The 14,537-nt window shown below is 48.7% G+C and overlaps 1 protein-coding gene across 1 annotated transcript in view; it reads right to left on the minus strand.

Annotated features, from left to right (window-relative positions):
- Nucleotides 1-14,329, minus strand: part of LOC142767846 (uncharacterized) — a 29,250-nt gene extending 14,921 nt beyond the window's left edge. Inside the window, exon 1 of the mRNA XM_075870085.1 lies at nucleotides 14,270-14,329. Coding sequence (XP_075726200.1) covers nucleotides 14,270-14,329 — 60 coding nt within the window. The remainder of the gene's footprint in view (nucleotides 1-14,269) is intronic.
- Between the last annotated feature and the right edge of the window lie 208 nt (nucleotides 14,330-14,537).

Here is a 14,537-nt window from a genome sequence, read left to right on the forward strand (position 1 = left end):
TGAAGTTCCTCTTTTACTATGGTGCGAATTAGAACCCGCGCCTCATGCTCACCAGTAAAACGAGTGTCACAGAACGCGCGTGGAAGGCACATTGTGTAGGGTGCGTCCAGGTGCTGGCAGGTGGTGATGGTGTCCTGAACTGTTGTCGGGCTCTGCATGACAAGAACATTAAATGGGGCGGAGTTGATGCCTTTCAGTATATGATGATTGTGATCGGCCTTTGACGTGTCACTTCAGGCATGGTGGCAGAGGGCCAGAACGTCTTCAATGTATGATGTGTACGATTCGTCGGGCCTCTGGATGCGGGTAGCGAGTTTCTGTTTCGCTGCCTCAGAGCGTCGAACTGATGATAATACTCGGGGTAATTCTCAACTGTTTGAGGGCAGGACAGGAGTATTGCGAACCAACACATATCGAGCCAAATATGAAGGGGTAGACACGGTATGCAGTGTGTGTGGAGAGAAAAGAAAACTGCCAAACACCTGATAATGTTCTGTAAAGGGCTTTATGATGATGAAGCAGAGTTTTTGATTGATATGTGGTGTTTAGCGTCCCAAAACCACCATATTGTTACGAGTAACTTGTTTAATGCTCTATTTACAGCGCAAAGGACTCGACGAGCAAGATGGCGCCAGACCAGCATCAAACGAAAACTCTCTTCGTCCTCCTCTTTAATGCAGCCGTGTTTAGCGGCTGTTATGTATCATAACCCCCGGTGTTAGAAGCACCGTCCCGGTGCTAAATTTACGCAGATGATGTCGAAGGGGGGTAATGGGCTTCAGCCGAGCCACGTGAACGGTGTCGCTCGGAGCTGACGACGACTTTAATGGATCGGTTGGAACAATCTTGTACGGGACGTCTGTCACTTGACGAACGATACGGAATGGTCCAGTGTAGGGCGACAACAGTTTTTCAGACAGTCCCACACGCCGAGTAGGTGACCAGAGGAGCACTAGAGAACTCGGAGCAAAGTGCACGTCCCTATGGTGAGAATTGTAGAGCTGTTGTTGGTGCGCCTGTGGAGCCTGTAGATGGTTACGGGCGACTTGGCGCGCGTGGTCGGCGCGGGAAATGGCTTCCCCAGCATATTCAGTGGCCGCAGGTAGTAAAGTGTCTAAGGGTAGAGTTGGGACCCAGCCATATAGTAGATAGAAGGGCGAATAGCCGGCAGTGTTGTGATCAGATGAATTGTAGGCGAACGTCACTTACGGCAAGTGATTGTCCCAATCATGGTGGTCTGGCGCAACGTATTTGGCAAGCATATCGGTTAGGGTCCTGTTAAGGCCCTCCGTGAGGCCATTTGACTGGGGATGGTACGAAGTAGTAAATTTGTGCTTGGTATGGCAAGATCTCACGAATTTATGAACGACAGCTGATAAGAACGTGCGGCCACGGTCGGTGAGAAGTTGACGGGGAGCACCGTGCATTAATATTATGTCGTACAGCAAAAAGTCCGCAACGTCCGTAGCGCAGCTGGTCGGGAGTGCTCGTGTGATTGCGTACCGCGTCTCGTAGTCCGTGGCATTAGCAGTTCATTTATTTCTAGCTGTGGAGAGTGGAAAAGGGCCCAACCGGTCGAGACCAACGCGAAAGAAAGGCTCGTTGGGAACGTCGTTCAGCTGAAGGTAGCCTGCTGGAAGGGCAGACGGCGTTTTGCGACGCTGACAGGGCTATCAAGTGGCGACATAGCGTCGAACAGAGCGGGAAAGTCCAGGCCAAAAAAACTGACGTCGTACCCGATCATATGTGCGAGAAATGCCCAAATGGCCCGTCATGGGAGCGTCATGAAGTTGATGCAGTGCAGTGGTACGTAGGTGCGCTGGGATGACAGAAAGTAAGTCTGATCTGAAGGAATCAAGGTTACGGCGATATAGGATTCCGTCTTTTACTAAAAACATTCGTAGGGACGGGTCACGAGGCGTTGACTCCAGTTTGTCAATGATGGCTCGTAAAGAAGCATCCGAAAGTTGCTCTTCGCCAATATTCAACAGCTGCGACACGGAAAAAACGTCCGTGATAGCGTCAGTATCAGTTGCTTCGTCAACAGGGTAGCGGGATAAACAGTCCGCATCCTGATGTAATCGCCCTGTTTTGTACAATACAGAGGACGTGTACTCTTGAAGTCGTAGAGCCCAGCGAGCGAGACGTCCCGTGGGGTCCTTCAGGGATGCTAGCCAGCAGAGCGCCTGATGATCCGTGACAACGCGAAATGAGCGCCCGTAAAGGTATGGACGAAACTTGGCGACTGCCCATACAAGGGCGAGGCACTCGCGCTCCGTGATGGAATAGTTGCGCTCGGCTGGAGATAACAGTCGACTTGCGTAGGCTATAACACGGTCATGTCCCCGTTGTTGATGCAATAGCACAACTCTTCTGCCGTGTCCACTGGCGTCCGTGTGAACCTCGGTTGGGGCTAGTGGATCAAAGTGAGCCAGGATTGGTGGCGTGGTAAGCATTGCCGTAAGTTGCAAAAATGATGACGCTTGTTAATGGCCCCAGATAAACGAGGCGTCTTTCTTCAAGAGGTCTGTGAGGGGGCGTGCAATGGTCACAAAGTCCTAAACAAAGCGTCTGAAATATGAGCATAACCCCACAAAACTGCAGACATTCTTTGTGGTTTTCGGAACGGGAAATTTCGTGACTGCGCGAATTTTTTCTGGGTCTTGACGCACGCCTTGAGCATCGACAAGGTGACCGAGCACGGAAATTTGACGACGAGCGAAGTGGCACTTGGAGGCGCTAAGCTGGAGTCCGGCTCGACGAAAAACGTCCAGAATAGCTGACAAACGATCAAGATGCGAGTCGAATGTGGGCAAAAAGACAATAACATCGTCAAGGTAACACAAGCAGGTGGACCATTTCAACCCTTGGAGCAATGAGTCCATCATTCTTTCAAATGTGGCTTGTGCATTGCAGAGACCAAAGGGCATCACCTTAAACTGATAAAGACCATCAGGAGTGATGAATGCGGTCTTCTCGCGGTCCATCTCGTTGACGGCTATCTGCCAGTACCCTGACCGAAGGTCAATAGTTGAAAAACAAGTGGCACCATACAGGCAGTCGAGGGCGTCGGCGATGCGAGGTAAAGGTTAAACGTCTTTTTCAGTAATTTTGTTAAGGTGACGGTAATCGACACAAAAGCGCCATGTTCCATCTTTCTTTTTAACAAGGACGACGGGAGAAGCCCAGGGGCTGCATGAAGGCTCAATAATGTTTTTCGCAAGCATTTTGCCGACTTCATGTTGTAATATTGCACGCTCAGACGCAGACACACGGTAGGGGCGTCGGTGAATGGGAGTTGCATGGCCAGTATTTATGCAATGGGTGACAATGGTCATTTGGCCTAAAGATGTTGCTGGCAAAGTCGAAAATGCTACGATAGCCCTCAAGAACGTGGCTCAGACGTGAGGTCCGATGACACCATTCATTCGATGTCAGTGCCCGAAGAACGTGATGGAGTGGAACCACTGAGTGAGCTGTAGCAATCGTCAACTCTGAAAGGCTGGACATGGTCATCTTGGAGAGCGGTAATTTTGGCCAGGGAGATGCCTTGTGGCAGAACTTGGGTGGTGAGTGAAAAGTTGACCAGTGGAAGGAAGGTGCAGTTTCTCGTAATCGTCAGAAATGTATGCGACACAGCAACCCCATGCGTAAGCATCACGGCAGTATTCGGGGCCACCATGTAATCACCATCAGGTACTGGCGGTGTAGAGGATAAGTTGACATGTGTGACAGAGTTAGGAGGGAGGCGCGTGAAATCAATGCAACAGAGCCTTGTTTGTGGTGGGCTGGTCGGGTTGGAAAAGAGGGGTAAATCGAGATGCAGAGAGCCAGCTGAACAGTCTATGAGGGCAGAGTGCGTGGCTGGAAAATCCATACCGAGAATGAGTTCATGAGGGCAATGTTCGATAACGGCGAAAAGAACGACAGTGCTTCTCTCGCCGATAGACACTCACGCTGAGCACATGCCAAGAATTGTGGCAGTTCCTCCATTGGCGATTCGTACGGCTCGGTTGAGGGCGGGCGTGACAACTTTTCTAAGTTGGCGGCGAAGGTTAGCACTCATAATATACACATCCGCGCCAGTATCTATCAATGCACTGACACGAACATTGTCGACAGTAACGTCCAAAAGGTTCCGGTTCGTTGTTAACGTTATTCGAGGATTTCTTACGAAGGTCGTCAACGCAGCTACACCTCCAGAAGCTGCACGGCCTAGTTTTCCGGTCGGAGGTGCTTCGAATAGGTCGGCGAGGCAGCACGGCGTTGTGGGGGCGACCGGGACTGACGACGAGCAGGGGACGGTGACCGGTCGTAGCGAGGTTTGCTCAGAGGTGCTGCTGGAGCGGAAAATGTGGTCGGCGTTGATGGAGAAAGTGATGGGGACGACTGGCGAACAGAAGTGGCGTGGTACTGGGGTGCATACTGGGACGATGGAGCCCAGCGGCTGCGGCAGTGACGAGCGATATGACCAACGCGTCGACAGTTCAAACGTATGGGCCGGTCATCAAGAGTACGTCATTCGGACGGATTGCGTTGTATGCGAGGAGCAGAAGGGGTACGATAAGAAGGCTTAGCAGAGTATACGGTAGGAACAGGATGTAGGCCGACATTTGATAGTTCTTGTCGAAAGACCGCTTGTATTAAAGAGATCGTGGTCGGGGAAGGCGCAGGCATCGGTAATGACGTGGCTACCGGTTGTGCTGCCTCGACCTCTCGACGAATGATGCGTGTAAGGTTGTCACATCGAGGGGCCTGGTGGAAGGCGTCGTCACACGAAGAAGTGGCCGCTGTGTTCGGAAGGCGCAGGATACTTTTGGCTACGCGGCGGGCTTTGGCTTGTTCGAGACGTCGGCATTCTTTAAGGATTGTGTCGATGCTCGAGACGTTGATAAAAACCAGCAGGTTGAAAGCAGCACCAGCAATGCCTTTCAAGACGTGGTTAACCTTTTTGTCTTCCGACATGCACTGGTCAGCCTTGGAACGAAGGGACAAGACGTCAAGAATATAGGAGACGTACGATTCGCTAGAAGACTGGGCCCGTGTGGCAAGAGTCTTTTTCGCAGCGAGCTGACGACCAGATAAATCGCCAAACAGGTCACGTATCTTTTCTTTGAAGAGATCTCAGCTCGTTATGTCGGCTTCGTGGCTTTCAAACCATGTTCGGGAAAGCCGTCCAGGTAGAAAAGCACGTTGGCGAGCATGAGCGTGGGATCCCAGCAGTGAGTAGCACTGACACGCTCGCACCGCTTCAGCCAAGTGTCAAGATCAATTGTACCATCACCGAAGAAAGTGCCGGGGTCCCGGAGGTGCGGGAGTGTGACGTAGGTGGTGGCTTGGACTGATGAGGGCAGCGTAGAGGAAGTACCAGCAGTCGAAGCGGTCGAAAGGTCACCGATGGTGCGACCGCTGCGCGTCTCCATCGAGGTATGGGGGTCGTCCACCTCCACCAATAATGTTACGAGTAACTTGTTTAATGATCTATTTATAGCGCAAAGGACTCGACGATCAAGATGGCGCCAGACCATCATCAAACGAAAACTCTCTTCCTCCTCCTCTTTCATGCAGCCGTGTTTAGCGGTTGTTATGTATCAATCTGAATATGAGAGATGCCGTAGTGGAGGGCTGCGGAAAATTCGACCACTTGGGGCTCTTTAACGTGTACCCAAGTCGAAGCACACGGGCCTACAACATATCTGCCTCCTTCGGAAATGCAGCCGTCGCAGCCGCGATTCGATCCCGCGACCTGTGGGTCAGCAGCCGAGTACCGTAGCCACTAGACAACCGCGGCGGCGCGGCGCAGAGTTTTTCAAAGTACTGAGGTTTGGGGACAGACGGGGCAAAATAGACTTTAAGAGGGTATAATAACTAGAAGGAGGTTACCTGATTGGTGGCTAAAGTCAAGGCACGAGTGAAATATACATTCTTCTCTGAAAAGTACGAGTCTTCAACCTCACAATTTGAAGGAAAAAAATTAATCTTGTTTTTGGTTCACTAAGCATTATGGTTTGGTGGCGTTAGCCACCGCCCGATATAAAGCGTATAGCCATATCAGTTCATCCATCCATCTCTGCGAAGTGGTCGCTAGATGGCGTGAAAGAAGACAAACAGATGGACGGATGGACAGACGGATGAACGGACGCACACACAGACGAACATAGACCGATATATGACCAGATGCGTTGGAGACAGATGCCCGAGAATCTTTGTCAATCGCATACCATGGCTTCGGAAAGCTTTTTCAGTTTTGCATCACTAAAAGGGCTCTAACACTTCTGATGACTTCGTAGTTTTACATGTTTTTCTAGCTGGTTGATTTCACTGATGGCTTCAGAGATGAGTGCTGCAAGAACGGCCCCGATAGGGCCAGGCAGTGCAAAGTTATTTAGCATAGAGATATCAAAATACAATAACAAGAACACTTACCCTCAACTCGATTTTCGGGGACTCGCCTTACCGTGTTTTCCTCACCCTCTGGCGCCGAAAGGCTGCCCAATGAAATGAACTTAAAGCGCTGCCATAGAGGAAGTTCGCATAAAATATCGCCTGTTACGTCTAGCGTATTAAGGACGTCATCGCGATCTTAACAAAGAATGCGGTACTTGAAAAGGGAACGTCAAGTGTGAAACTAGCCAGCTCACGAACGCATCTATAATGGTTTGTAGTTTTACTGATCTTTGTTTTTACAACGACGTATATCTATCTATCTATCTATCTATCCATCTATCTATCTATCTATCTATCTATCTATCTATCTATCTATCTATCTCTTCGCTAATTTTTTTTTCTTACTTTCTTCAAATAACATGCCCGAAGCGTTGCCGGTGCGTTTCCTTCAGCACATGGCGTTCGGTGCATTCTTTAACCAGCTTTGCAGGTTTCAAGCTGGAAACGAAACAGAGCTTTATTCTCTGTCGCTTTGATAGAAAAATTCTGCTAATAAAAAGAAATCGAATAGTGATACCTATTTCGATGCGATGCCGGGATCACATTCAACGTTACATATCTAAAATTATGGCACCAACCTACCGGCGTCATTTCAGCTTGCAGTAGTTCGGGCGAGCGCCACTACAAGTCTTGCAGTCGGCACCAATGTTTTCAAGCGTTAGAGGGCCCCTTTAGAGGCTAACTGCAACAAAATTCGGCCTTCTCCAAAATGTCATTAAATAGGTAGACTAGCGTTTGACTATATACAAGCGCCTGCCTTGAAAAAAAAGCTTCCAAACGACATTGTTTTTGAGACCGAAACTAGAAAAAATGACGCCACTGGGGCTGACCGAAAAAAGAAACGTAAATGACAGAAAAATTGCCTATTTTCTATTTATTCCTATTTTATATTCCTATTTTATAACACCTCGCATCTTTCATAATCAACTACACGTACCACCGTCTAGTTTATAACATCTTGCATCTTTTGGTTGGATGGATGGTTGGATGAATGGTTGGATGGATGGATGGATGGATGGATGGATGGATGGATGGACGGACGAACGGACGGACGGATGGATGGATGGACGGATGGACGGATGGATATGGCTGTACTCTTTAGATCGGGCGGTGGCTAGCGTAATACTTAATGCCGTCAGCTAAAAGTACCGCCATCTAGTGAACACTGCAAGAACTGAACGAGAGGTGGCTACATACAGGGGACGCAGAGCCCAAGCCTTAAGGAGCTTCGCTCCTAAAAATTGTCTGCTCTGCACTCTACGCGCTCGCACATCGTGGACACGCCCATTAGTGTGTGTTTTTATGTGAACTTAGGAAGCTTCGTGAACATGCATCTTATCTAACGCTGGTCCAGGCTTCTCACTGGTGAGTTTGCAGTGTCTGACCATGCGTGCACCTAGAAAAAATATCCAGGCCTCTGAATCACCTCCTCGAATCATCAATACGTCACCACAGTGAGATGACAGCGTTACATGGGTGAGAGGGAGGGGGATGCAGTCAAAGTGACGCGCGCCGCGTTGTGAAAAAAAAAGGCAGAACTTTGCCGCAAAAGCTAAGCAATCAACGCGATAGCAACGATTTGAAAAGTGACGCGCAGAATGGAAAGCAGATCGAAACGTGCACCGCGTTTCTTGCGCAGAAATTACGCGCAATACGTACTCACAGGTGCGAATGCACGCGTACGCACAGTTACGAATGCCCGTTAATAAGCGTCTCATTTGTTACTTCGTTGAGTCTTGCGATGATTGCAGTGACCTTTGTGCGCCTGGTAACTACAGCGAAATCATTCCACGTAAAGCCCGAGGACAACCAGGGCGCACGATCCTCCCCTCCTTTCCACCGCTACATAATTGCGCGCGAGGAAGCGTCGCTTCCTTATCTAAGCCGGGCAAAGTACGCTTAGGGGATTAGAGCAGGCGCCACTGCGCAATGTGTTGACGTGCGCTCATAGCGCCATTTTTCTGGTAAGGCCGGAAATAGAGCAGCGGTAAGTGGTAGATATAAATAGCTTGCCGTTTGAACGGTGGTGAACGTTCTCCGGGGTGGCTCAGTGGTTAAACGCCTCGCTTTCACGACGCAGACGTTCCACGTCCGACTCCGGAGTGCTTTTTTCTAGATTTGTTTCTTACTTGCACTTTCTTATATATAGATGCATATAAATATACGGTGCACGACATCGACGCCCACGTCGCCGCCGGCGGCAGAATACAGCTAAGAGCGTCCATATAATTGCTATCGCATATAAAGTATTCTCCTTTGGTGCAACACTACAGCGGCCGAATGTAGAGCCACAGCCGGACTGGAAAAATGTGCGCAAACTGTGACGCGCACATTCCGTAGAAAGAACACACGCGTCTATCCAGAGTGGATGTGGTAGACCATGCTGCATCACATACACGCCCGCTGTCCGTCGCATGCATGTGGTTAATCATTCTGATTGATTTGTGGGGTTTAACGTCCCAAAACCACCATTTGATTATGAGAGACGCCGTAGTGGAGGACTCCGGAAATTTTGACCACCTGGGGTTCTTTAACGTGCGCCCAAATCTGAGTACACGGGCCTACAACATTTCCGCCTCCATCGGAGATGCAGCCACCACAGCCGGGATTTGATCCCGCGACCTGCGGGTCAGCAGCCGAGTACCTTAGCCACTAGACCAGGTTAATCATTCTCATGGTCATTCACTGAAACATCACGATATCTGGCTGTTGCTGTGCACCAAACTGCAAGTACAATTACGAAGGAGGGCCAAGTGTACGAGTGCACACATTTACTTCACACCCAATTATGCGGGCAGCGTAGACCAGAGCTGTTCTCCGGAAAGACTTTTTGCCAACGAAGTACTTAGTGGTAAGCATTCCTTCTTTCTGTTGTTTAACAGGGTTTTCAGATATATTTATTTTGTTAGCATAGTGTCCCAACTATCTCTTGATAAATGCACGCTGGATGGGAAGGCTGTACTTTTCGGCACGCTTGATCGGCGTTGTGGCCTAGCACATGTTTCTAACACGTCTTTTTTTAAATACGATGCATTTCTGAGCAAACTCTGGCGACTTTGCGCGTATCTATCTATCGAACTAGCTGCCTACGACTTTCAGCTCTCCCGGCCGTTTCCTTAATGGTACCAATACCAAACTTGGTATGGCATTCATTGACTGTATGAAGTAAATATTCGACTAGTCATAGCACGAAAATCATAAGTATGTCATGAATGTTATGATTTACATTTCATGTCTTTGCAGCTTTTGCGGTGGTTTCGCTCACATGGCACATAGCAAAGACATCGTATGACATGATGGCATGCCGAACACAAGCGACAGACTCTGACAGGAAAATCATAACATGCGTGTCATGTAACAACATGAGTTGATGCCACGTTCCTGATGCGCTCGCGACCTTTCGCTAGCGTCACATATACCGTATATGGTATTACAGTACGTGAATACATGACGAAGGTATGCACAGGTGCAAACATGATAATCATGAGCTGCCTGTCATGTAACAACATGACTACATGCAAGGCTCATGATGCACTGGAGGCCATTTTGTTAGCTTCACAAGTACCTAACTCGGTATTACGTGACGCGAACGAATGACATCGGTAAATAACACATCCAAACATAATGATCATGACATGCGTGTCATCTAACATGACTACATGCCACACTGATGATGCGCTCGCGGCCATGTCGCTAGCTTCACATATGTCAAATTTGGTATTTCGTGACGCCAATGGGTGGCGAAGGTAAGTGACTGGTGCAAACAATATAATCATGAAGAGTGCGTCACAGGAGAACATGACTACATGCCACAGTCAACGTGCCCAATCATTTCTACGTGATGCGGTGTGCGTGCTCACTGGCGTTCACTTCGCTGCGCCACGCCGGCGTAGCAACGCCAGGCGCCATGGACTCGCAGGCGCGGCGCGCTGCATTGCTTTGACGCATGCGCGTTTCAGCGCGTCCAACTTCACTCCGTCGCGAAAAAAAAGGAGACGCAGTGCTGTCTCGGTAACGCGTCGGCTCGAAATGCAGCCTGCCGCATTTCGCGCCGGTTGCCGTCGGGCCGGGCCGATGGACGCTGGTCGCACCTGGCTTCTGCTCACGTTATGCTAACGCCGCATGGCTGTGACCAGCGTGCGCGCGCGTCAGGGCTACAATGCTACATGATGCGTTCGTGGTTGTTTAGCTAGCTCTACATATACCAAATTTATTGTTATAGAACGTAAATAGATGACGAAATATACGACTGGTGCAAACGTGATAATGCTGACACGCGTAGCATGTAGGAATATGATAACATATCACACTGATAGCCTGCTCGCGGCCGTTTCGCTAGTTTCACTTATGCTAAATTTTGCATAACGTGGCGTGAATAATGATTGATTTGTAGAGTTTAACGTCCCAAAACCACCATTTGATTATGAGAGACGCCGTAGTGGAGGGCTCCGGAAATTTTGACCACCTGGGGTTCTTTAACGTGCACCCAAATCTGAGTACACGGGCCTACAACATTTCCGCCTCCATCGGAAATGCAGCCGCCGCAGCCGGGAATCGAACCCGCGACCTGCGGGTCAGCAGCCGAGTACCTTAGCCACTAGACCACCGCGGCGGGGCGTGGCGTGAATAAATAATGAAGGTAATTGACACATCCAAACACAATAATAATGGCAAGAAAGTCATGTACAACATCATTTACATCAACCTTGTTATGTTGTGAGGATTGTAAAGTGACATAAAACATTTCTCATACGTGCTTCGCATATCATCCTTTCCTACTGTACGTGTGATCCGCCAATTTTTTTCTTCGTAGTGATGACATGTACCGAGTTTATTTACTCCGACCATGCCACATCCCTATTGAGTCGGGTACAGAGTCGGGTGGAGGATCTAGTTTCCTGAACTCGGTCCAATCTGTGGTCGCCGCGTCGCCTATCAATCTGCGCAGTTTGGGAGTCGATATGGAGACGCTTATAATGTAATAGTCGCTTCCTAGATTTTCTTCCAGGTTTGTCCAGGATACGTCTTTACGTTTCAAAGTCAAAATGAAGCCCCGGAACGTGTCTCTACATTTGCTGTCGCCCACTCTCGTGGGTGTGATCTGGAGAGTTATTAAACTCAGGTCCAGCCTAGACGCAGCATGTTCGAGACACGTTCGTTTCGGCGAGTCTTACGGGTAACCCCATGTGGTTCTGGATGAGTTAAAATCACCCAAAACCAATAGGCGGTCCTTGTTGTCTGAAATTTCACCATCTCAGCAAGGAGCTCATTGAAGTCTTCACCTTTGTTTTTTTGGGAGACTGTATAGCTTCAATATTATAGTCTTGGTTTTGCCTCTCTTTTCGGAGAATAAACACTTACCTTGGTGATTGATCAGTATCGTTCCTATCTACTCATCTGTTGCCGCAATCATCTTTCTCACCAGCGTCGCTACACGGGGATAATTAGGATTCCGAAAAATATAATAACCATGAAATTTAACTATACTGGCACTAATTTCTCGCAAGCTTATAACGTTAGGTAAATTGGTGCCTTAATAACATAACTCTGGAGTGCTGTGGCACGTTTGCGAAAAGTGCGGTAATTCCACTGCCAGATCCCTAGTTTTTCCCCACTTCTTTGGTTATTTTTGGCCATAATGTGTGGTTGCTTCCGCGTTGTCGTGATTTTCCATAGAATGTTTGCTATTGCTAGCGGAGGTCGAGTGAGAGCGCTTGTTTAGTGCTCTTTGCAAGCTGCTCACGGCGTCATTCACGTACTGCCTTTGAGTTTTGATTTTTCTTGCAAACGAAAGATTTTATCTCAATTATGAAATCGACTAGCTATACCTTCCCTGTTTTTGTTTAACTGCGCCTGTATGTGCTGCGTTATTTGGTCGTGGTTATTTAATGTTGTGCTTAGGGTAGGGGTGGTTGTAGCTGCGTACACCATCCCTTCCCTAACTTCAGCCGACGCGCTGCTGCCCCCGAAGGGGTGGGTTTTATTGACTGTTGATGTGTCGTTTTGTGACTACATCCCCCAGCTATTCCTTTCAGGTTTTGTGGTCGTAGGTTTGCCTGTAGCCGTCTTTTTAATGAAGATATTGCTGCTTGTATGTCATTTCGCTCTTTAGCCATTTGTTTCTTTATTTGTTTTACCTCTTGAGTCACTTTTTTATTTTCTTGCAATATTTTTTATATTGTGGATTTTCGATAATAGGAACATTGGAAGACACTGCCCTCGCAGGACTGAGATGGGGCCCTTCGGAGAAAAGTCTTCTGTAGTTATACAAGGCATTGTTTGTGGGATATATAGGGTACTGCTCACCTGTGCTTTCCAGCATGCGGGGAACGTGCCTTCGTACTTTAGAGAGCCTTCAGGCACGAGCACTGAGAATATGCCTTGGCCTGCCATGGTGCACATCTACCTCTGGCACTATAGAGGAGTCACGCACCTACCCTATACAGGTTTACACGTCCTGTGAGCCTCTTCGAGTGCACCTTCGTCTGCTGACCCGACATGCACAGCACCCGTTATCTTCGCTACAAGTGGACCGACCAGGCTGTACCTATTCGCGATGTCTCGATACGCATAGGCACATGATCCCGTCAGGCTTTGCACCTGCCGTAATCCCTGCAGTGCCTCCATGGACATTGACTAAACCGCTGGTGTGCCTTCACATACGTGGAATTTCGTATAAGTCGCATGTTTCTTATATTGCCCTCAAGCAACTCACCTTGGCACATTTAGATGACCGATACAGCGACTCTGTGCACATTTACACCGATGGATCCGTAACTTCTTCCGCCTCAGCTGCAGCCTTCGTGATCTCTCAACTCGGTATTTCCCGACAGTACAAATTAGATCATAGGTCATCTTCGACAGCTGCAGAACTTGTTGCTATACAAGAAGCCATAAAATTTGTGAACGACCAAGCACCGCGTAAATGGACGATTCTGTGTGATTAAAAATCAGCGCTTCAAGCTATCCATTCTTGCTTAAGAAGAGGCCAATTTTACGAGTTAACGTTAGGAATCGTCCAAGCATTTGACTTAACACACAGGGGCGGTCACTTGATTACACTCCAATGAATTCCTGGACACTGCGGCCTGGTTGGCAACGAAACAGCTGATAGCGAAGCAAGAGCGGCAATATACAACGCTCCTATGTACGTCAAAGTACCCTATTCGCGATGTGACGTCAACACATTGTTGAGATCAGTCATTCGCGAATGCGCTGCCACTTACTGGTTGCTACCAGATCACCGGAACAAGCGCCTGCGGGAAACAGACCCCAGTATGGCTTTTTGTCTTCCAGATAAAATCAGCCGAAGACATGCTAATATACTGCACCAAATTCGCCTGGGCGTCGCCTTCACTCGTCACAACATCCACCTAATCAGCCGTGCGGACAGCCCAAATTCTGAACGCTGTTGAGTGCACGAAACGATGGCTCACATATTTTGTGACTGTGCATTATACGTGGCACAAAGAGAAATGCTAACTGCCACGTTGGCAAGCATTGGACGAACACTATTAAGCGAAAGCCACATATTGTCAGCAATGAACGACCAAACAGTGTCAAAAACTGCAACAAAGACTGTTCTAGACTTTATAAAAAGCACTGGACTAGAAACTAGACTGTAGGGTACTATACTAATTGGCTACTGTACATACGCACCAACTCTTCTTGTCCCCATCATCACCCTTCATCCCTCTTTCTTTCTCCTTTCCCTTATCCCCTGTGTAGAGTAGCAGGCTAGAGCGAACTAGCTCAGGCCGACCTCTCTGCCTTCTAATAAATTATCACTCACACACACTCACACTGCCCTCGCGAAGCTCACCTGATTTATGTTTGTCGGGCCGGCGGCTAGGGCGTCTTGTGATTCCTGGCAGGAACCCATCTCGGCCGGAGGTCCGCGGTGCTTTCGTTGGTTCAAACTGGACTTCTCAGAGGCCGGAGATGCCGTGTTAGTGTGGTGTTGTCTGTCACTCCTTGAACCAGATGTCGATCGCAACCTTGACTGCGATCTTGATCGGGATCATGAACTTGACCTTGGCTGGAACTGTTCCTGTCGGCCCGAGCTGGACCATCGAGGCATGTCCAGCCTT

This window comes from Rhipicephalus microplus, chromosome 7 (assembly GCF_043290135.1).
Source record: "Rhipicephalus microplus isolate Deutch F79 chromosome 7, USDA_Rmic, whole genome shotgun sequence".
In the NCBI taxonomy this organism is placed as follows: Eukaryota; Metazoa; Arthropoda; class Arachnida; order Ixodida; family Ixodidae; genus Rhipicephalus; species Rhipicephalus microplus.